The 23,030-nt window shown below is 43.4% G+C and overlaps 1 protein-coding gene across 1 annotated transcript in view; it reads left to right on the forward strand.

Moving 5' to 3' along the window:
- Positions 1-23,030, forward strand: part of LMO7 (LIM domain 7) — a 234,079-nt gene that overhangs the window by 167,951 nt on the left and 43,098 nt on the right. The window contains exons 12-20 of the mRNA XM_068267863.1: positions 605-763; positions 1,014-1,709; positions 3,982-4,011; positions 10,524-10,641; positions 13,981-14,127; positions 15,352-15,969; positions 17,468-17,680; positions 18,592-18,706; positions 19,059-19,220. Of these exons, the coding sequence (XP_068123964.1) occupies positions 605-763; positions 1,014-1,709; positions 3,982-4,011; positions 10,524-10,641; positions 13,981-14,127; positions 15,352-15,969; positions 17,468-17,680; positions 18,592-18,706; positions 19,059-19,220 (2,258 nt within the window). The remainder of the gene's footprint in view (positions 1-604; positions 764-1,013; positions 1,710-3,981; positions 4,012-10,523; positions 10,642-13,980; positions 14,128-15,351; positions 15,970-17,467; positions 17,681-18,591; positions 18,707-19,058; positions 19,221-23,030) is intronic.

Below are 23,030 nucleotides of genomic sequence, written 5' to 3' on the forward strand. Positions count from 1 at the left end.
TCAAATATTAACTTTGGGTTTACTGTTTTTACATTCTTCTAAACTTCTTAGGGGCAAAAAAAAAAAGCAAACACCCCACAATAAAGTTCAGCACATAAAAAATCAAATCTGAGCTGTGTGTTGTGGTGACTTCTTTTAAAAAATCATTACTTGACATTGCACTACCTTTAATACTTTCTGAATCCTTGACCTAGAATCTAGTATGCATATGCTTATCTGCATACTAGGTGTTTAGCTCAGAAGCTGTTTAAGAGTAAGCATCAGCATGACAGCTAGGCAGCCTACATTTCATCTCACTTGAAGTTTCCTTTAAAATGCATTTGTTTTGTACTGAAGTCACTATTTTCTTGATCTTCAGCTACAGAGAACTGAAAAGTCATGCTGGATTAACTTTCTCATCCTAGCTCACTTTTTACATTTTGAGTGGACTGACTTACTGGCCTCGGTGTATTGTTGAACAAGAAAAATGTACATGGCTAGGGAACAAAAGTTGAGGCTGTAATAGCTTGGTTATAGGATGTTTCATAGAAAAGTGCTTTATTACATTGTTACTGTGGTGAATCTGCAAACAATGTCTTATATAATTCTATTATGATAACTGCAGTAAGCGGCCAATGGAGGACTCTGAATGGACATCTGGTATTTCATCACTTTTTAAGCCTAAGGGTGATGTACCACCTGTTAAGCGACATGAAGCTCATCCTGACACTACCGGCATCAATACAAAAAATGAGAAAACCGCAGATACATCAGAAAAGCCAAGGTTGTGACAACAGCATGATTTGCATGTTTTAATTTTGGCTGTTTTCTGCTATAATGATATTTTTTAACTGCAGATCTGGTTTAACACATTTGCCATAGTTGCCAAGAGTTTTTCTTTTATTTTTTTTCATTGCTATTCTCTAAAACGACATACTTAATGCTGCTTAACTTTGGAAAATGTTTTTGTTTCTTATTCTGCACATATATTTTAATTCTGATGCACCTTCCCTTTTTGTTTATGGTTGTTGCAGTCAGTTTTTAATACTTCAGGCTCTCCAAAAAATAAGTTCTGATTTGCTGTCTTCTGAAAACAAAGCAATACTTGATCCCACCTCTGGTCCTAGACTTGTACAATGTCTTCCAACTTCAACAGATACTCATTTAGAAAGTGGTATACCATTAATCACAATACCAAACCTGGAAAATGACGACTTGTTTGCACGAAAAACCGGAAAATTTCACCTCAATCAAGTGGCAAATCTTGGAACACCTTTGACTCAGGTGCTGGAAATAGAAAAAGACATTGTACTACAGAAAAATAAAGACGGAGAAGAGCTTCCTGATTTGGTTATGGATGACATGATTGTTCGGAGAGCTCAGTCTGAGCCTAAAGAAATCCATATCTCCGGTGCACCAGACAAATACACTGCTGTGCCATTTCCAGATCCCTGGAGTCTTCCTGGAGAAGTACAGTCTAAGTTTCTCTGTTTGGTTAAGAAGCCTGCAGAGCCTGAAAGTGTAAATGATCAGGGAAGAGTGTTCAGCCCTTCTGAAAAATTCAAGAAAGATGACATGTTGTCACGAAAAGTTCAGTTGGGCCAGTTGTCCCCGGTGGCGAGGCCAAAACATTTTACTGCTGGTCCTTGTAGCGAAGAAGACTGGAAAAAGTGGGAGACAATTAGGGAGGCTAGCAAACTGAGGCATAAAAAACGTCAGCTGGTGGAAAGGTCAGACCTCATGTTCTTTGCATGAAAGCATGTAGTTCTGTGCTTTCTTCTTATATGTATTGGAGTGGAGTTCCAGGTAAAAGTCTTTCTTTTGGTGTTTTGGGTAGAATGAGTGGATATTTAAAGCAAACCTGAAGTGTAAATCCCATAGCTTTATTTTGCTTTTAATGGTTAAAGTTTTGAATGTCTCAGATTGACCGCCATGTTATTTTTTTTTTTTTTACTTGGACGAAAGTCTGTTTTCACCCAAACCAGTGATCTGCAAACGTGACTCTCCAGCTGTTAAGGAACTACAAGTCCCACAATGCATTTGCCTTTATGAATCATGACTGTGGCCGTCAGACTCCTGCAATGCACTGTGGGACTTGTAGTTCCTTAACAGCTGGAGAGCCAAGTTTGCAGATCACTGACCCAAACTATGTAACTATGTTTATGCAGCTCCTATAGCGACAAATCTTAAAATACTGAATATTTTATGTTTCCTGCACTTAGAAGTGCTCCTCAGTCATGCAGGAGTTTTGTGACCTTGAATTGATCACAGGTGAGCATTGTACCACTGTTACACTTTGGGCGGGGTGAGTGGGGAGACTAGTGCGCCCAGCCATATAAGTCTGCTTGTCCGAGAAGTTGGGGGTTGGACATCAGGGGCTGCTGTACACACCCTAGATTCTCTGCAGAGGCAGAGTTTAATCAAGTGTGTGAGGCTTTTGTGACAGTACATATGCATATGCATATGTTTATTAAATCATGTTATATGTCACGTCCGGTACCCTTTAAGAATTTGTCTAGTTTTGTTTGTGTCCAATTTGAGATTTATATATTCATGCACTCTTCTAAAAGTATAGACCTCCCTTGATGGGTTCACTAGCTCACACCTTCTTGTAATGTATTTTAACACTGAATGTAATGGAATTGCCCAGCAGAGAGGAGAGCGAAGGTCACAGCAAAGTAGGGAAACCGTCTCAACAAGGAGGCAGGGGGCAGTAAACACAACCTTTCCTAGTTTTCTTCCACTCTATCCAAAACCCCAGAGAAGAAAGCATTGACTGGGATTCCTTGTATTGGGTGTTCTGCATGAGTGTGCATGTCTTGTGCGAACTGGTGTTTTCAGCCATCTGCTTCACAAATAAACTAGATTTAATGTGATGGTATTCACTTAAGTTGCGGAAATAGCACATGTAAATTTCACCAGGCTTTATGCAAACTCTGCAAGGCACATCACACAGATCACATAACTCATGTTCTATACATAACATGTGCAATGCTTGAATAATGCACTTTACATTATTTAATGTGCATTATACAAGAAACACACATGTTTGTATTAAATGAGTTATGCAAACTGCATCACATGCGTTACCTACGGTAGTTTGTGTAACGGCAGGCAACATTTACAGCCACTTTCTGTGCACATACATTTTAACATTACTTAAAGGGATAGTTAAGCCTAGAAGAAAAAAAATCAGTTTTACTCAACTGGGGCTTCTACCAGCCCCCTGCAGCTGTACCGTGCCCTTGGAGGGAGGCCCTCGGATCCTCATGTGGTGGCGGGCGGCCCTCGAATCCTCCTGTCCCCCGCTGCCAGCTTTCGGTTTTGAGCAAAATGCTTACTGCGCAGGCTTGGCCTCGCGTCTCCAATGTGTTCCCATCTGCAATAGCGCCCTGCACAGGGCGCTATTGTGGATGTGAATACGTAGAAGGCTACACATGGCTGGGCCTGTCGGCGAAGTGAAAGTAGCTGGCGGCGGGGGACAGGAGGGTCCGATTGTGACTGCGAGGGCACGGGACAGCTGCAGGGGTCTGGTAGAAGCCCCAGGTGAGTAAAACTGATTTTTTTTTTTCTAGGTTTAAGTACCTCTTCAAGTGAATACATCCAATGTTGGTTGTTTATATCTTATGTCACAAAATTTAGCATTTTGTGAGACTGTGTGGCTGATGTAACAAAATGTTTGAAGAAAAGTGGAGCATCCAATCTGGTCTAGGCAGTTCAATGAAGGAAATCTGTGCTCTGAGCACCAAACTCATTTCTATTTTAGTTTTCTTTGCATTTGTTTTGACAGAGCCGCTGTATGTACTTGTCTGTAAATAATACTGTGTGAATGTGCTGTAAATTTTGTGTTGTCATTTGCAGTTAATTTTACAGCTGAAACATGACCTGAAATAACCCCACATTTGTGTAAGTTGTATGGTGTGGCTTTGATTGTACATTGAGAGTGCTGAAGGATTTTTTCTTAATAAAGCAACTACATGTATTTTCTCTCTGGTTTCTCAGACTGCGGGAGAAGCTTTCCCTTGACAATGGGTAAGTATCATGTGCAGGGGACAATGTTGCATTTTTGCTTTTATCAGCCTCAGTGGTGTAGTGTCATTTGGTTGCTTCACTTAGTAATTTGCGACAGACAGCATGCTGCTTTTTACGTGCTGTGCATGAAAACATTAATGGAAATATGCTGCCTTCTCAGGAAGTTCTTCCTGGCGTAAGTTTGTGTGGCTGTTTATTTTGGCTTCCATCATGAAATGCTGCAGTGATGACTTAAATAAATAGGAAGCTGAAAAGCCTGAGTACTCCGTGTTCAGATTGCTTCAATATTTTACCCTTTTAAAGGTTAGAGAAAGACATGGCTGGTGTGGAGCATTAAGGGAAAGACTGTATATCAATGTTTCCCCTTTCACTGGTAACAGCATGACCTTCTACTAAGAGTGGATATGTTTTCTTAATCTGTGTTGGGGTTATAGATCACTATATCTTCCAGTAGTTGGCCTGGTGCGTCATACACTACAGAAAAATATACCTGTTATAAACTTTGCCACACAGACTGAGCACAAGATAAAAATAAAGGTTACACTGAAAACTGTATGTTTATAATGAAACTTGACCACACCCCTTTTCTCATCCTGAGCTTCCTTATTGTTGTTTTATTATGATGGATGGCTGCGTCGACCAATAGAGAATCTCAGTTTTTTCAATCAGTACCATAAACCCATTTTGTGCACACTTTATTTGAGGTATTACATAGAACTTTATTACTGCACCCCTTGTATTTGTAAACAGATTGGTTCATATAGCGGTTTATACGTATTTGTGTTATATTGTGACTGTTTTGTGTATTGTCACATTCAATTAAAAAGCTAGGATATGACCTGACTGCCAGATTTCTAAAGGCCAGTGGAGGTTGCCAATAACAGGATGCAAGAAGAACTGGAGATCCATGAGCTGTGATCTGTTAGCTTTACACTAAGGCTGCTTTCACAGTGGGATGTTACAGGCGCACGTTAGAGCAGCCTGTAACACAGCCCACCGCACAGTAATGAAAAATCAATGGGGCTGTTCACAGTGCCCACCTTGCGTTACATTGTAACGCTGCGTCACAAGACAACGTACTGCATGCAGTACTTTAGACGCGGCTGAGCCGTGTTAGACTGCTTGCACATGCTCAGTAATGTTGTGGAGGAGCGGAGAGCGGCCAGGCACATGGCTAATTAATATGCACTGCGCGTTGTGACGTGCAGTGTTTACTTCCTGGAGCGGCCGCTCTGTGCGGCGATTGGCCGGCGGGACCACGTGATGCCGCATGCGCACAAGAGTACGCATCACGGCATCACGGACGCCAGAGTGAGCTGCACAACGCGGCTCACTCTGACGTCCAGATTCAGCACCGCCAGGCGTTGCGTTAGGGGGACGTTATGCGACCTTAACGCCCAGTGTTCTCCCCAGAATTGTTTTCCAGCCGGGTGGCACGAAATAGTAGCTGGGTGGCATGAAAAAGTAGCCGGGTGGGGCGAGTTGAAAATGCAGGGCAACTGTGCTAACAGCATAGGAGGAGGTGAGGAGGTGAGCCGATGACAGCCGGGTGGTCACCAAATCTAGCCGGGTGGAGCACCCGGCTAAAAGAGCCTGGGGAGAACGCCCCTGTCACGGACTATTGCGGGGACGCAGGCGCGTCCTGGAACCGCCCGTGAAGAAAAGAACGATCGCACTCGATTCCTGCATCAAGTGCGCCTCAGATCAATAGAACCAAGATTTGACGTGTAGTATCCCTCTGCTTAAAACAGCTGGGGAATCTGTCTTAGCTGAGTGAAAGCCTGGGGGGAGGTGTTAATTAGCTTGGACATATTCCCTGTGGAAGGCCCAATTTCCCTTTTGGCTCTGGGAACCAGGTGACACTTAGCTGATCTCATGGAGATGTTAATTAACCAAAGGATGCCTAGGTGCAGCCAAGCAGGCTACGAATCCACGGGAGGTCTGGACACTCTGCCCTCTGCTAAAGATCAAAGGAAAGTCAGCTGTTAGCAGCTAGAACACAACCTCAGTCTCATGGCATAATCCATAACTTCCCAGATCTGTAATATTTCTGGGGTTCCTGAGATGGCCGCTTCACCAAACATGGGGGAAGTGTAGCATGAGCCCCGGTGCTGGTTCTGAGGAAGTTTCAGAACCTTCGGAGGTAAGGACTGCCAGCTAGGCAGTTTCAAAGTGCCCTGATGATACCACAGGGGTCCCACCCCTCATGTCTGGTATCAGGGCGCTGGGTAAATCGAGACAGACCTGAAAATGTTAATAAATCTGCCCTGACCTGTACGGTTCTGTGAGATAGAGCCCATATATGGGTAGATATGATTTCTAGCCCCAGTACAAGGGGAGGGCTCATCTCATCTTTGAAGGGGGTGTATGGCTCCCCGCCCTCACTCCCTCCTACTGAAGCAGGGGCATAAGAATGGCTGAGGACCCAAACTCATGGTCCTCCACACTGAACCATCTTGCACTCATCAGATGCCAGCTTGAGGATATGCTGGCATCCACCTGGTCTGAACTCTGGACTTTGAAACCAAGAACTTTATGATTCTTCCCACAATAAGGACATCTTTCCAGGAACTAAGTATTTTTCTCCCTTCTTTTATTTTTCATACTGGCTATTACGGTTTTAATAGTTGTTGATTTTCATAATGGTCTGTATATATTAATTATTTATATTGCGTGAATAAACGACTTTCCCCAAGTCATTCACTGTTTCGCTACCCTGCTTATCAGCACACACAGAAATGATCCCGGGTCTCTGAAGATACGCTACTGTTTGTTTGTTGTTGGCTAGACAGAATATCGTGTGTTTAACCGTTTTATTCGCAGGATTAGTCAGTCAGTTAGTGGGCCCCACGGTCCCATAGTAACCGCGGTGGTGGCAGTTTACTCTGAACCAGTAGGTGACGTTGTAATTACCCGTGTCTCACAGGCTCCCTTCTGAGTTGTCTGCGGCTAATTCTTAACGGTTCCTACGCATTGACTGCGACCAGAGTTCGCACGATCTGTGCGCTGGCACCGTTTAGAAGGCTAAGTGCGGTCAGCCACTGAGGGCTCCTGTGACAGCCCCCTCTAACGCAACGTCCTGGTGTGAAATTAGCCTTACACTGCAAGTCAGTGGGGATTTTATAGTGACTCTAGGGGTAAATGCAGCACAGCCACTGACCACTTTCAAAAGGCCGATTGCCAGGGAGCAAACCCCGATGCGTCTTTCTAATATGTGAAAAATTACGGTTGTCTTTTTTTTTTTCTCTGATCGCTGCTTTTTTTCTGTTATTAGGCCCTTTACTGTTTGCTATTCTCCAGCTGTTTAATGAGCATATTAAAATTCCTTCGATTTTCTACCAGCCCATTTGCCTTATGTTTTAGGTGGTACTTCTAATTTGAAACAAGTTGTACATTTCTGGGCCACTTAGTATGCAGAGAGAGGAAACATTGACTGAAGATCTCAAACTTTCTTCACAACACAATAGTTAATATCGATTTTCTAGCTGGAACAAAGTAGGAGACCTCATTAATTGAGATTTGTCCTGGCAGCAATTGATAGATTGTTTGAAGTAGAAAAGTTGAGAAAAAAAACAAATGGGCCCTCCACTTTCAGTCTTGAGGTTTGGTTTTCTTCACAAATGGTACTTTCATGTAGTATGATGGAGGCTGAAAAATGTCATAGACTCTGTTGTATGATGCAGACCTGCAGCACAAATTGCTTTAAAAACAAGACCTTCATTATGATTATGGCAGCTTCTGCAGCTGTTTTGCAAATAGATATGTTAAAGGAAAACTCCACTGTAGATAAAATAGCTTAAAGGGAACCTAAACTGAGGATGTGGATTTTTCCTTTTAAAGTTATACTAGTTGCCTGACTCTCCTGCTGGTACTGTATGTATCTCGAATACTTTTATCCACAGCCCCTCAACAAGCATGCAGATCAGGTGCTCTGACTGAAATCAGAATGGATTAGCTGCATGCTTGTTTCAGGTATGTGATTCAGCCACTACTGCAGCCAAAGAGATCAGCAGGACAAGCAGCTGGTATTGTTTAAAAGGAAACATTCACATCCCTCTGTTAAGGTTCCCTTTAACTACCCTGGCGGTATGGACAAGCTGAGCTCGCCCAACAAAAACTTTCAAAAAATGTTAATGACTAGCTGAGCTCGTCCATGCCGACAGGGAGATTTCCTGTTTCCCTGCTTCGCTGGCTGCATTTTTTTCTCAACAGAGGGATTCCCCAGGATGGCTGGATGCACAGATCGCTACCCACAGCGTGCAGAACAGGCATCCAGCCATCCTAGGGAATCCCTGAGCAGTGGATTGGCCGGCAGGGAATGTGCATGCGGGGGTTCCTCCTTGTATGCGGCGGCTGTGCGGGCGGGGGGATCCCCCTCTGTGCGGCATGTAGGTGGCCTATCCCCCCCCCTCCAGATCCCCCCCATCCCCCGTCTCAGCCCTTTGAGTAAATAGATCTACTCACCCGAGGGCTCTCTCCAGCGACGGCTGCGGCGCACACCCTCCTCCATCTCCCGGTTTACATTACGAGGCTTGGTGACGTCAAGTCTCGTAATGTAACTGTACAGAGAACGACACGTGGTGATGAAAGAGGAAGTGCTGTTGCAGCCGTCGCTGGAGAGAGCCCTAAGGTGAGTAGATCTGTTTACTTAACGGGCTGAGACGGGGAAGGGGGTAGAGGATTGGGAGGGGGTGGACATCTGGCTACCTATTAATCTGGCTAAACACCTGGCTCACTATATATCTGGCTAAACACCTGGCTATACATCTGGATAACTATACCCGGCTATACATCTGGCTACCTATACATCTGGGTCTTATACTCACCGTGCTGATTCCTCGTCGCGTACCTCTGATAGCTTCGTCAGTGCCTTCTTCCATGTCCCTTGGTGGATTTTGCTGCTCCCTCGGCGATCACATGTCCCCCGTCGATTGGCGATGACACCAGGGTCACACAGCGTCATCAACATCTCGCAGCAAACTTTTTTTTTTTATTGAATTCAATACAATAACACTTTTTGCACGGAAATCCTGGGGAAATTGAATGCCAGGGTGGCTATGGAAAAAAAGTCTGGGCAATCTATTCTTTAGTTAACTGCTTTTTCCAGGGGTCAAGCTAAATGGACCCCTGCAATGGCAGTATTTGGTGAGTGAATTTAGGCTTTGCTTATAAAGGGCATCGCAGGAATTAGGGGCTATACTAATTCTTGTTGCAGCGCTGAAACTGGTCGTGTGTCAGAAACTGCAATGAAACTTTTAAACATAGATTAGATTAGATAGATTTTCACTGCAATGTGTTAAATCTTTGAAAACTATGTCGTTCACTTAAAGAGCCTTGCTCAGCATTTTTCTTGATTCACAATGCAAGAGAGACCCTATTTGCATTTGTTATTGACCACTGAACCTACCTCAACGATTGTCCTAGTTATTTAGTAACTGCTAATGTCTTGTCAAAAGATTTACAGATAATTTGGATCCTGCAGATTTTCAAATCTGTTAGTTGAAAGGTAAAATCTAGCAAACCTTCCTCACTCAGGGCTACTGTTGTGTCATGGCCTGTACTTACCGAGAGCCACTAGCATATGCTATATAACAGGCACAGACCCTTGCCTGGGGAAGTTGGTAGGATGGAGGAAAGAGTTAGCAGGCATTGTCCTGATGGCAACAGGGATAGTGAATGGATCTGGGGGTTACTAGTTGGAGGTGAGTATATTTGTTCTAGCACTTTATAAAGCTGACTTTTTCATGTGCTAGTCTTAGCCGTTTTTACTCTATAAGATTTACTTTTAAGATACTAAAATACGATCAACGTTAATGCATTAATTCTCTTGCTTGGGATTATGCTATTTAACACTGAAAATTCAAATACAAAACATGTTTTTCCAGGTAGGTAAGCAGGTTTGGCAGTTGTCAGAAGAGCCCTTGGGGGTGTTCTCTTCAGTTCAGAATGATCCACTTAAACTGTACTTTAAGCAAGAGTTTTTATACCTGCAGTCTTTAGATTTTTCAAATTCCTTTTTGATTATTACTGTGCATGTGATCAGATGACTTATTCTCCCAGTAGTTCTAGCTGTCCTGTAAACTGTAGTTCCATAGCATATCCTCGGACTTTACATGGCTTGTGTCTTGCTTGCTTGGAATAGCATTGATGACTTGTGAGCTGAATGTTACACACTTTCATAGGAATCCATCCTAGCATTAGCTAACATTTTAATAGTTTGCCATCATTTTAAGCTTCAGGGCTTATAAGGACTGTGCAATAATATATATTCTGTATTCTGGCTTGGCATTGCTGAGAATGTGATGTGGACTTGCTTTTATTGCTTCTTATACTTAAAGCTTTGCTTCTGTTTAAAAGTAATAAGTCTTGCATATGCATTGTTTCTTGATTATTTTATAGTTTTTTACCAGTTTTTTTTTTTCTTTCGTTTTTTCACCACATTTTTGCTACCATGACTCCATTTTCACAACTCGCCTCAAAACTTTATTACATATTCTTTTGCTTACCAATAGGAGTAAATCGCTTGAAAATTGCAACGTAGAAGAGCTTCAGGCCCAGCGAAAAGTACGCTATGAAGAAATGCAGAAAGTAAAGGAACAGATAAAGGAGCAGGATCAGAAGTGGCAGGATGTAAGTGTGATATATATATATATTTTTTTATTATTCTTAAAAGAAATCTGTATTGGGCTTGAGCGGTGGTTTCACACTGGGAAAGGGAGGTGCGGTATTTTTACCACACTTCACCGCACAGAAATAAGTCTATGGGGAATTTCATACAGATGCGGCACAATGCGATGGAAGTGACATTTTCAACGCATTCCTGCTGCTAGTGCAAACCTATGTTACTGTGCTGTGCTGAGGCGGCATGCAGCAGACCAGAAGTCATGTAAGTCTATGGCAACGCATGTGTGCATGTAAACCCGCAAGTTTTACATGTTGCACATGTGCGGAAGCCTATTTTAGCAATACGCTTTTGTGCACATGATCATTTCGGCCACAGGAAGTGATCTGGCCGGCTGCCCGACAGGGACTACGAAGAGTACTACAGCGGCAATTCCCGAAGGCATTTTTTTTTTGGGCGGTGCCGCTGATTCCTAGTGTGAAACTAGCCTAAAACAAATTTGTAGAAAGTGACACTAAGGCCCACAGTTTAATTTACCTTGGGCTTCTTCCCACCGCTTGTAGTCGTCTTGGTCCCTTGCTGTCTTTCTGCTCTTTTCGCTTTAGCTGCTGTGCCCGACCAAAAGCTGCATGTGCGGCCTCAGGCTGCACATGCCTTCATCGTGCTCCGTGGCCTAGAGTATTCTACACTTGAAAAAGCAAAAAATTGCTACTGCACATGGGACAGTGATGACTATAGGGGGCTGGAAACGGGAGAAGTTTAACTATGGACCTCGGTGTTCCACTTTATGTTCCCTTTAAAGTAAATGTGCATCCATTCTAATAAAAACCCTATGGTGATGGAAGGCTCTGGATCCTTTCTCAAACTTTTTTCAGTTGGAGGAAACCTTCAGAATTTACGCACACGCATGATACTGGTTTTAAAGTTCAGCAGGGATGAGCCCTCAACTGAGAGAAGTTTAGCAACCGTGAGCCCCTAGGAGACCAGTTCAGTAGCCATGCCATGAGCTTCCGGGAGCCAAATCTCATGACCATGAGCCCCAAGTGCAATAATCATGAGCCCTAAGTGACCAATACTTCAACTACGAAGCCTCAGGTGACAAGTTAAGCAACCATAAGCCCCAGGAGACAAGTTCAGCAGCCATGTGAGCCCCCAGAAGACAGATGCAGCGACCAAAACCCCCCAGAAGACAAGTGCACTGACCATGAGCCCCCAGGAGACAGGTGCACGGACTATGAGCCCCCAGGAGCTAGATGCAGTTATCATGAGTCTTAAGTGACAAGTTTAGCAACCATGAGCCCCAGGTGGTAGCTATACTAACCGTGAGACCTTAATTTACAATTGCAAAATGTATTAGCCCTAATTGTAGGATTTATTAGCAAGTACAGTCTTTGCACCTCTTTATAATTGGAGTCCCTGTGGCACTCTACAGATGTGTGGCCCCCTTTTTAAATTTATGTAGCCTCTGTGGCCCCTTTTAATTCATGCAGCCTACTCTGAGGCCTTTTTTTAACCATTTCAGCCCACAGGTATTTTTCACCTTATGGACGAAAGGAATTTTCACATTTCATTGCTCCTCCCTTTCCCCAATAACTTTATCACTACTTATCACAACAAATTATATATATTTCTAGGCTTTCTTTGGGTGGTACATTATGCTAAGAAGTTTTATTCTAAATTTGTTTTAATAGAAGAAATAAGAAAAAAATGGCAATAATTAATTTCTCAGTTTTGGCCATTATAGTTTTAAAATACATGCTACCGTAATTAAAATCCACACATTTTATTTGCCCATGTGTCCTGGTTATTGCAACATTACAATTATATCCGTAGTACAATGTATGGTGGCAATATTTGATTTGGAAATAAAGGTGCATTTTTTTCAGTTTTACATCCATCACTAATTTCTAGCCCATAATTTAATAATATACTCTTTTAACATGCATATTAAAAATGTTTTATTCCCGAATGCCTGTAGGTGTCATTTTACTATTTGGCCACAAGATTTCCTTGAGCAATACTTCCTATAAGCATACAATAAGTACGCTACATAGGAATCAATGCGTTACATTGTAACTAAGGAAGTGATGCAGGCATTTCATTGATGCCTACATCACGGTGGCCTAGAGGGGAGATGAATGGGAACAATGATCCCATTCATAAATCTAACGATCGGCAGTGGGTGCGGCGGAAATTAGTGAGCGGAAGGCAGAGCGGCGGCACCAGTTGAGTATGATCACTGTTTTTGAACAAAAAAAGTGATCATTCTCTGCGGATATGTACGGATTGGCTCAGGGGACTTTAGTCCTCTGCCACCAATCCCCCTGTTCCCGGCAACATTGTGATCGCTGGCTTCTGTCCGCACGATCGTGTGCACAGCCCCCCAAACTGCAGGGATTTGACAAATGCGTCCCTGCGTCTGTAGCAGCTGCGACTGTGGACGTGGACCTTACGTTCCAGCGCCAGTAATGGTTAAAATTACCCTCACAAAAGCATTGGGGATCAGCTAACCCGCCCCCAGCCAGTACTCTTGTCTCATCCTCCATGCTCGAGCCGACACTTAGCAACTGGCTTTGGAGATGTACCTGCAATGGTATGCCTCCACTGTGGCAGAGGGATATGCAACTTGCAGAAGCAGCACTATTTTGTCCTGCAGTAACAGGGAAGTGGGATCATTTTATCCCGCTTAAAGGAGTTATCAGCCAAAAATTAACAAAATAAGCGCTACTTACCCGGGGCTTCCTCCAGCCCCAAGCTCCCAGCATGTACTTCGCCGCAGCCGTTCACCGCAGCTCCCTCCCGGTCCCCGGCGATGACGTCAGGCTGACCTCCAGGTCGGCCTTTACTGCGTCTGTGCGAGCGGCGCTGTCGATCACTGCCACGTGGAGCGGACTGCGCAGGCGCAGAACTAGCCTCAATGTTTAAAACCTTCTTTAATTAGAAACACATGACAAATTGCAAATTATGCTTCAGAGTTCATTACTTTGGAGTTCTATGCAACACCTTAACTGATCCTCCAACAATGCCAGGTTCCTATATGGTTCCCTTAGTGGTGCCACAAAAGAAAAAAAGCTGATCCGGTCTAGATGATTGCTACCAATGATAATTAATGTGAAACTCCACTTTCTTAAAAAATCGTTCTAGGACTTTTTTCTTTACGTCCATTTTAGAAAGTAACAATTGGTTTTAAATTTAAAGATAAAAGCAACAGGCTTTAATAACACGATAGCATTTACAAATGTTCATTATTAAGTGGTGATTACTGTCTTCCTAGACTTCTTTACAATACTCAAATGGAAATGCGTTTAAACACATCTTGAACCTTTGTAATTTTTTTTCCCTCTAAGGATTTAGCAAAATGGAAAAATCGCAGGAAAAGTTTTACCTCAGATCTTCAAAAGAAAAAGGATGAACGAGAAGAAATTGAGAAGATAACTAGTGAGCCCCCTGAAAGAACATATAAAACTTTTCGAGAAATGCGCCAAGAGAGGCAAGTCTGCCGGGTGTAGATTTGATCGATTCACAGAAATTTAGGCCTCTCAAAATTTACAAAGAAAAAAAAGAAAAAAATCAATTGTTGTCCTCACAGCAGAGTAGTTGCTCAGTAAATACCCATTTGTACTTTCAACTTGAGTTTCCTGGACTGATTGCTTAAGATCCTTCCAGGTATCTTTTCCAAGTTTATATGTGTTTCCCGCACCAGCTCTTTGATGACTGGGCAAGCTAGGAAACCATGGCCTATTTCTATTCTTGCTTGTCACAGGTTCTTGCAGCTTGATGTCATGTGGCCTCCTTTCTCCCCTCTCCATACAGCTGAACTTACTGCTCTGGTAAGAGTTAAGCAGCATGTGTACAGTTCCAAAACTGCTACCCAGAATGATCTACATCTACAGACCTTAAAGGTTCATACCCATGCTAGAGTGCACTTGACCGTCATGATTTATGTACCACATGCCAATAATCAATTTATTGTAGGAGTAAAATACAACAAAGGGGGGTTGTTGCTCCCTGTGCTGCAGGACACCACTCACTCATTTGTTCCATCACCATTGCTTAGTAGTTAAAGCATGTCACCCCATGGATCAATCAACCATTGTTAATGACAACAGTGTGTGTGTACCAAGCTTTAGTGTGGAAGCTATCTTTCTACTTGAAATAGATGAACATCTGATAGTGTGCATTAAGGCCCATACACACGTCTGATTTTTGCAAACGACGGGTCGTTTGAACGTTCCGACGTTCAGTCGTCCGCACGCCAAATCGGGCGTGTGTGCAGACTGTCGTTCGCGTAATAAGACGCCGGGCGGATCACTCAAACTCAGTCTTATCACGCGAACGACAGTCTGTACACACGCCCGATTTGGCGTGCGGACGACTGAACGACGGGAAGTTCAAACGACCCGTCGTCCGCAAAAATCAGACGTGTGTATGGGCCTTAATCCACAGCACTTCTGTACAAAGTGGATTGGCAAAGGCATTGGGACTTTGGCACAGGATCAAGTCTGTTTCGAACTTAAAACAATGAAAATTCTGTATTTAAAGTTCAGATTATTTGTGAATTTTTAATATAAGAAATCCAGGGCTGGTCTCTCCTAAATGTAAAACTTTTGAGCCCAGTTGAAAAATTAGCAATGTACGATGATTCTAATATTCACTCATTGATAAATGTGTTTAAACAGCTGTTAATTTAGTTATTTTTTTTCGTTTGTATTAGGGAGAATAGAGAGAATGACAATTACAACAATGACAATCAAAGAACAGAGCTGAGGAGACTCTATTCATCAAGTGATGATGTGTTCGGGGAATCAGCCATACAATCCAAACCAGCACTAGAGAAAAGTTACACCATAGATGTTCCGTACACAAGAACTACAGAGGTTTCCTTGAATGCCACCCAGAATTCTCTTAAAAAGAAAAATGAGGATGATTTAATGCAGTTTGATGATGAAAACTGTTCTGGTGGTGAAACAGAAGCTGCAGCTCCATACAAGGCTCACAGTGATGTCCCTGTCACTTTGCAGACCTCTCAAAAGGATGTAAAACCACTGCCTAACACAATGTCTGTTGATGTCGATGCACCTTCCACCAAAACCAGTACCTATTCAGTGAAGAGTTATATGAGGCACCAAAACTCACTGCCTGTTGAGTCCAGCAGTGTACAGAGCCAGCCATTTTCAGTCAATTCCCTAAACACGGAAAGTAAGACCAGCCAGATTTCTGCCTCACTGCCAAGGGGTTTCCAGAAAACGGACACGAAACGGTTGTCATCCGTGGTTACACCAAGACCTTTTGGGTCCCAGTCTAAAGGAATCACACCACTTACCAAATCATACACCGTAAGACCATGGTTTTATTGTTTACATTGTCATTTAGTGGTTGATTGAAGTGACGGTGTATTGGTTTGAGAGAATTCTGTTTTGGGTTTTTCTTTTTTTGTTTTGTAAAAATTCTTGCTGTAATATGCATTACACATTTTTCACAGTGAACTTGACAGCACCCAACATAAGCAATAGCTGTCCTGGTAGATGAGTCTCGAATAATCGGACCACAATAGTATCAGCTGCACTTATCTTTAAAACCACCTGAGCATTATGGACGAGCTCAGCTCGTCAAGTAATGCCACGGTGGATTGGTTAGGCCCTGGTGGGATGATTTGCATGTTTTTTTTGTTTTTTCAAACACTTTGCTAGCTGCGTGTTTGTTCCGATCGCCGCTGCTCACTGCTGATCCGCCGCTACCCGCCGCGAAAGAGGGCCCCCCACAGACCCCTTGCGCAACCTGGCCAATCACCGCCAAGCTTGCGCTATGGGGTGGATCGGGACTCCCCCCTGACATCATGACGTCTGACGTCATTCCAATCGTCGCCATGCGACGGGGGAAGCCCATACAGGAAATCCTGTTCAGAACGGGATTTCCTGTTGGGTATGATCGCCGGCGGTGATCGGAGGGGTGGGAGGGATGCCGCAGGGAGGGGGGAATCATGTCGCTAGCGCTAGGCTAGCTACATCATAAAAAAGAATTAGGTAAAGAAAAAACCCTCCCGCGGCCGTGCGCTGCAAATAATCAGGACGCTAGGGAGGTTAAACAGGTGTTCTGTTCCTGCTCTGTTGCAGGGCAGAAGCATGCCACATCCTCCTATATGATAATGCATCTGTTACTTGTTAATTGGGAATGCCCTTTGCAATATCACAATGGTCCACAGTATCCAGTGCAAACGGACTGTGTAAAAGCACCAACGGGTCTGTTTTTATGTTTGTTGCCGCCCACTAAGGAAAATTGCCTGGTGTACCGGGCCGGTACCGGTGTACTGGCCCTGTGGCAGTTTCTCTGAACATGTTTGGGGTAGAAGCCTGGGCAGCCCAAATAGCTCCCCAAATTCAGTCTTAAATGATTGGATTGTATGATACTAGTATTGTTTCTATATAGACCTTTATCTGTTTATCACTTCTGGCTGTAGTGGCTGTCAAGACTTCGCTGAAACCAAAATGTTGTTATAGTATAACATGGTGTTGTACTATATAGGATTAACATTACTGGACTCTAAAATTGTAAGCTATAGAAACTTCACCTGCTTACAATGTGCAAGATTATTATTTTTTTTTGTATCAACACTATAGCAACATATATTAAATAAGGATGGTTATGGCACTACTTTCCCCTAAATTCAAGAAACTGCCTTGTGTCTTATGTAAATGAGGTACTAACATAAATAAAATGTGAGCAGTTAATATAAAGTATTTCCCATGTACGGTAAATATGTCCTAGGTTTTAAAAATGATTTTTAACATTGATGGCTTGCTGACCAGAGATAATAGAAATGCCTGTTTGCCACAGGTGGATGATACCCATAAGTATAATGGCTCAACATTCAACTCCTATTACAAGAATGAAGAGGGGAAATCCAGCAGTGCATTCCAGAATGAAGATGAGTCTGGCAATGGAGACTATGAAAAGAGGAACATCAGAAATGCTTCTCCTAAAACCTATGAATTTAAGCCTGAAAAGACTACAGTGACCCAGACTGTTAGTTCATCTCCTAATATGACAGTAAGTGACCGTCATACATATGATAAATCTTACCACCCAAGATGTAGGACCTCTACATAAGAGACTGGTCCTTATGAGACAAATGCTGAAGGCTCTCTGGCTATAATTTAGATGTTGTATTAGAAAAACCAAATGCGTAAGATGTCTTGTGAGCCACACCTGCATTTTACTTTTCATTAGCTTCAGTAGTGAAAGAGGTGTTGCCTGTTATAGTTTTGTTTTTGTCCTGTTCACATAAATGTCAGATGAAAGAAATGGGTGCCCAGATATGGCCCAGCTTGTCCCAGTGGTGGTCATCCAGCTGAAGATGCCTTCATTTGTTTTCTAAACAAACTGACATTACTATTAACATGGACCTTTCAGGACAATAATGTCGTAGCTTCAATTTTTGATTTAGATTTTTCACCAGGTCTGGAGCGGTTACCCTAAACCCGCACTTATCAGTTATGCAGCCAGGAAGCTTGTATGCTTGTTTCCAAGAAGTTGCCCACTAAATAGTCAGAGTAGCATGACCGTCCCAGAACTTGTAATTTACAGTCATCAGTCACGGTTCCCAAGCTTCTGTTTTGCTAGATCCATCTCCTTTTCTTTCATTTTTGTTTTTCAATGGATAAATAGCATTTTCCTATTTTGTTATTTAACCCCCCAAAAGGCATTCTGGCATGAACTAATGTAGAATTGTGGTCATATTTAATAAAAATATATATGTAATCAAAGAGAAGATAAGCAGAAGAGTTCTGTGACAAAGTGAGCAGAGCATATTCTTATTGTCTCTCATGCATTCAGCATGACGGGGATAATTACAGAGTATATTGTACAGCCAGACTTCTCATCTGGATAGACTTTCCTCTCTGCCGAGGTCACGGATACAAGATACCCAAGCGTTGCATGTGTGTGTGTTTGTTTTCCAGGGCGAGTACAGCGACATGAGAATCAGCATGCACCAGAAACCGGGAAGCAGCCAAGACTTTGGGTTTAAAACTGCTTGGAAGGATACAGGAGTGTTCGTTACGTCTGTTGATGCAGGTACAGCAATAGTTAATGGATTAATTTACAGCTGAAAAGCAATACTAAACATTCTGATATTCGTCTGAAGAATGCCTCCTTTGGGGCAAGCATAACCTGAGGGTGCTCTCGTGACTGTGTTGGTGTTAGTTATGTATTATACAGAATTTGGAGAATGTGCAAAGAGCAGGAACATTTGATTATTGCTAACTGGTTGCTTTGAGTAACTGCACCATAAACGCCCCTCTGTATGTAGAAGTCTGCTACAATGTGCTCTAATACAGCCAGGAAAACAATGTTCTTGGTTTAAATATCACATTTTATGTTCTGTACAAACTATAGTCAAGTGAACATATATTTGTTGTATGTTTAGGCAGCCCAGCGGATTATTCTCAGCTGCAAGTAGACGATGAAATTCTATCTGTCAACGGCATGAAGGTTTCTTCAATGGACTATAATCAGTGGATGGGAGCCATGGACAGCGCTCTGGAAACTGGAAACCTTGCAATAGATGTCAGACGATACGGCAAGAATGGTGAGTTTCACTAGAGCTGCCAGTATTACGGTTTGCTTTTGCAAGTGTGTTTATTGCCAGACTAACCATTCTGTTTTGCCAGTTTCCATGTCGCTCTTAGATTTATATAAAAGTACAGTACTTTTTCTGAATTTATAGACTCCTATTCCTATTATATACATTTCACAATAAAAAAATGGATAACTGGCAGGATATGGCTCATATTAACATTTTAATGGGTGTAACATGCTTTCTGGGTGTTTACTTAGTTGTGGTGTATGTATCCCCATTCGATGTTGCATGTATATAGCGGTGTGCTCTAACCTCTTGTCAGCATATAGGATTCCAGTCTGATGAAGGCTGTATAGCAGAAAACTTACTCCTATTCTTTTAAGTTGGCCAATAAATGGTATGATCCTGATTCAAAACGTCTTACTTAGTTGTGGTGATGGCATTGTGGGGTTATTTTTGGTGCTTTGTTGCTTAGCTTTAGCAATACTTATTTAATATCTGCATTCCAGAATAATACTAGGACGTATATCTTGGCTTAGGTCTGTTGTTGCCTAAAATGGCCATGCACATTAGTGATTTGCTGTTTCAGTTACGGTATAACTATATTGTAAGAGATTTGTTTTTCTTTTGCATTAAAATGCCAGGTAAATGAATTACTTAAAGCTTACACTAGTTTCTTTATGTGGCTGCTTAAAGTGGCATTATACTCTAAAAATTAAAATTTCACTAACTACTCTGTTTCATAAAAGAACATTTGAAAGTTTTCCTAAGTATTCCGTGTGTAAAAATTATTCATTTTCACTACAGAGAGCAGGAAAAGCTTGCTTATGTAATAATTGCCAGCCAAAGCTCTCTGCATGTTTCTTCACTCTGTCCTCCCTGCGGAATAGACACATTACCCTGGCAACAGGTGAGCCAATTTAGCAAAAAACAAGAGAGGCAGAGTGAAGAAACAGGGACGAGGATATTCTTGCCTTTTGCTAATGTCAAGAGATAAGCACGTTTCTACTGCTCTGCAGTAAAAATACATAAGTTTACACACACGGAATAAGGGAGAATGCTTTCAAGTATTATTTTATGGAACTAATAATTGTTACTGAAATGTTAGTTTTGGGAGTATAACAGCCTTTTAAGCTAGTGATGGTAGAGCAGGTTTGGATCAGCGTGAAGATTGCTTTCCCAATGATGCCCCTAGAACTTTCTAAGCATTGCCCGATGCAACATGTTCAGTTCTGCAAGCTCTTTGTGTGTTATCTGCTTTCCCAGTATGTTCAATGTTAGCTTGGCTGTGGCAAGTGTCACCATGGTTCTTTCTTTTATTAATGCACTACTTTATTTTCACTTATGGCTTGAAATTGTAAGCCTTCTCGGAGGAAAATTCTGTGATATAATAAAGAAAGGTGCTATCAATCAGCAGTTCATTTTGGTGCATCCGCTGCCATATTTATTTCCTTTTAAGCAATACCATTTGTCTATCAGCCCCACTGATCATCTGCCTCTAATATGTTTAGCCATAGACCCTGAATGGACACGCAGCAGATAAGGACCGGATTAGCTGCATGCTTGTTTCTGGTGTGATCCCGACACTTTTGCAGCCAAATAGAACAGAAGGGCTATCACCTATCTGGGATAAGGACTCTATCCTTTGGGTGACAATTTTGGGCCAAGTGCTGAACAGAAGTGTTGCTAGCCTCCAGGCTAGTGATGAGTTCTCTTGCTATGGAAGGTGTGCTGAGGGACAACAGTGCAGTGCATGATGAAGCAGAAGGGTTAGGGTAATGAAGGGGTTAGTGGGCTGAAGTTGGCACTCAGACGAGATGGTCCGACAGTCAGGATCTCTGGCTAAGGCATTGGAGTTGTGGTACACATGCTATATTCTTAGTAGAGATAGTCAGGGAGGAGCTGGGAGGGGACCATAGCCAATGTTTCACCTGACCCAGCCTACCACATTCCTTCACTGGTAAAAAAAAAAATGAATGCTTTGTTGCCAGCACTGCAGCTCAGCAAACTCTCATAATAAGAATTTGTTTAACTGCAGTCTTGGCGGCAAAGAGTTAAACTGTCAGCAGCACAGGAAGGAGCTTAACAGTGATGGCTGTCCCCCACCCCCCAAGTCTTTAATGACTTGCTCGCATTGCTTAAAGGGAACCTAAACTGAGAGGGATATGGCTGTTTCCTTTTAAACTATACCAGTTCCCTGGCAGTCCTGCTAATCTCTTTGGCTAAAACAAAGAGCATGCAGCACACCTGAAACAAGCATGCAGCTAATCCATTCTGACTTCAGTCAGAGCACCTGATCTGCATGCTTGTTCAGGGGCTGTGGCTGAAAGTATTAGAGGCACAGGATCAGCAGGATAGTCAGGCAACTGGCATTATTTTAAAAGGAAAAATCCATAGCCTTCTCAGTTTAGGTTCCCTTTAACCCACTGTATTTAAAGGAAATCCTAAAGTACAACTGAATCAAGGGGAATATGGCGTCTGCCATATTTATTTCATTTTAAGCCATACCAATAAACCTATTAGAGATCCTTTGCCTCTAATAGGTTTATCCATAGACCCTAAACAAGCATGCAGAACAAGCAGATCAGACATTGTCACATCTGTCAAGATTAGCCACGTTTCTGGTTTTATTCAGACATTACTGCAGCCAAATACATCAATAGGCATGACGGGTAACTGGTATTGTTTAAAAGGAAATAATTATGGCAGCTTCCATATTTTTTTTCCCTGCAGTTTTCCTTTAAATCTAAAAAGAGAGAGAAAAAAATGCAGTTCAATTTACCTGAGGCTTCTTGCAACCCCCTGCAGCCGTCCTGTGCCCGGGCTGTCCTTCTGCGACCCTCCTGCCTACAGTGGCGACCCCCCCAAAGTTGGCCGGCCAAGTGTCTCCTCATCACGTCCCCATGCATAGCAGAGTTCTGTGCATGCACAGTATGGGAAAATCGCTATTGTGCATGCGCAGGGTGCACACAGCTTGGGGCCACGCATGTGCAGTAGCCTGCGACTGCCCTGACAGCAAGTTTTTAAGGGGGGTCGCTGCTGCTGACTGGTGGGTCGGGCACATGACCAGTGCAGGGGGCTGCAAGAAGCCCCAGGTAAGTTTTTAAACGTCTTTTGTACTTTTGTTTGCCTTAAAGGATTCACGAGGCGAAATAGGGAAAAAAGGTCAAATACCTGCATGACATTTGAGTGTACGGAGGACGCCATCCACACCCTCCATGCCGTTCCACAGGGTCCCTGCTGCTGAATGTCCCCCTGGCTGGCTCCCACTAAAATGGCTGCTGGAGCTGGCCGCGGCTGCGCAATCTGCATAACGCGTGAGTACAGCTGCGCAGCTCTAGGGCTCCCCCCCCCCCCCCCCCCCCCCGATCCACGCTACAGGCTGTCTCCTGTCGCGTGGATCGGGGGGAGGCCCTAGAGCTGCGCAGCCGCACTCAGCGTCTATGCAGACTGCGCACCCGCAGCCAGCTCTGGCAGCCATTTTAGTGGAGGGCAGAGAGCCCGACCTGGGCTGTGGGGTCGGGAGCCGGCCCAGGGGGACATTCAGCAGCGGGGACCCTGTGGATGGCGTCCTCCGTGCATTCAAATGTCATGCAGGTATTTAACTTTTTTTTCCCTATTTCGCCTCATGAGTCTTTAAGTCAGGGGTCCCCAACCACCGGGCCGCGGCCCACTGCCGGTCCCGTTGGCAGTTTCCAGCTGGGCCGCGGCGGGTCTGTCATCTCCCCCGCGGCTGCCGCTCCTGTTGCCTTATGAGCGGGCGGCCGCTTACGGATTCCTTCAGGCGCCGCTCTCCTTCAGTATCTCCGATAACAGCAG

The sequence above is a fragment of the Hyperolius riggenbachi genome, chromosome 2 (genome assembly GCF_040937935.1).
Source record: "Hyperolius riggenbachi isolate aHypRig1 chromosome 2, aHypRig1.pri, whole genome shotgun sequence".
NCBI lineage: Eukaryota > Metazoa > Chordata > Amphibia > Anura > Hyperoliidae > Hyperolius > Hyperolius riggenbachi.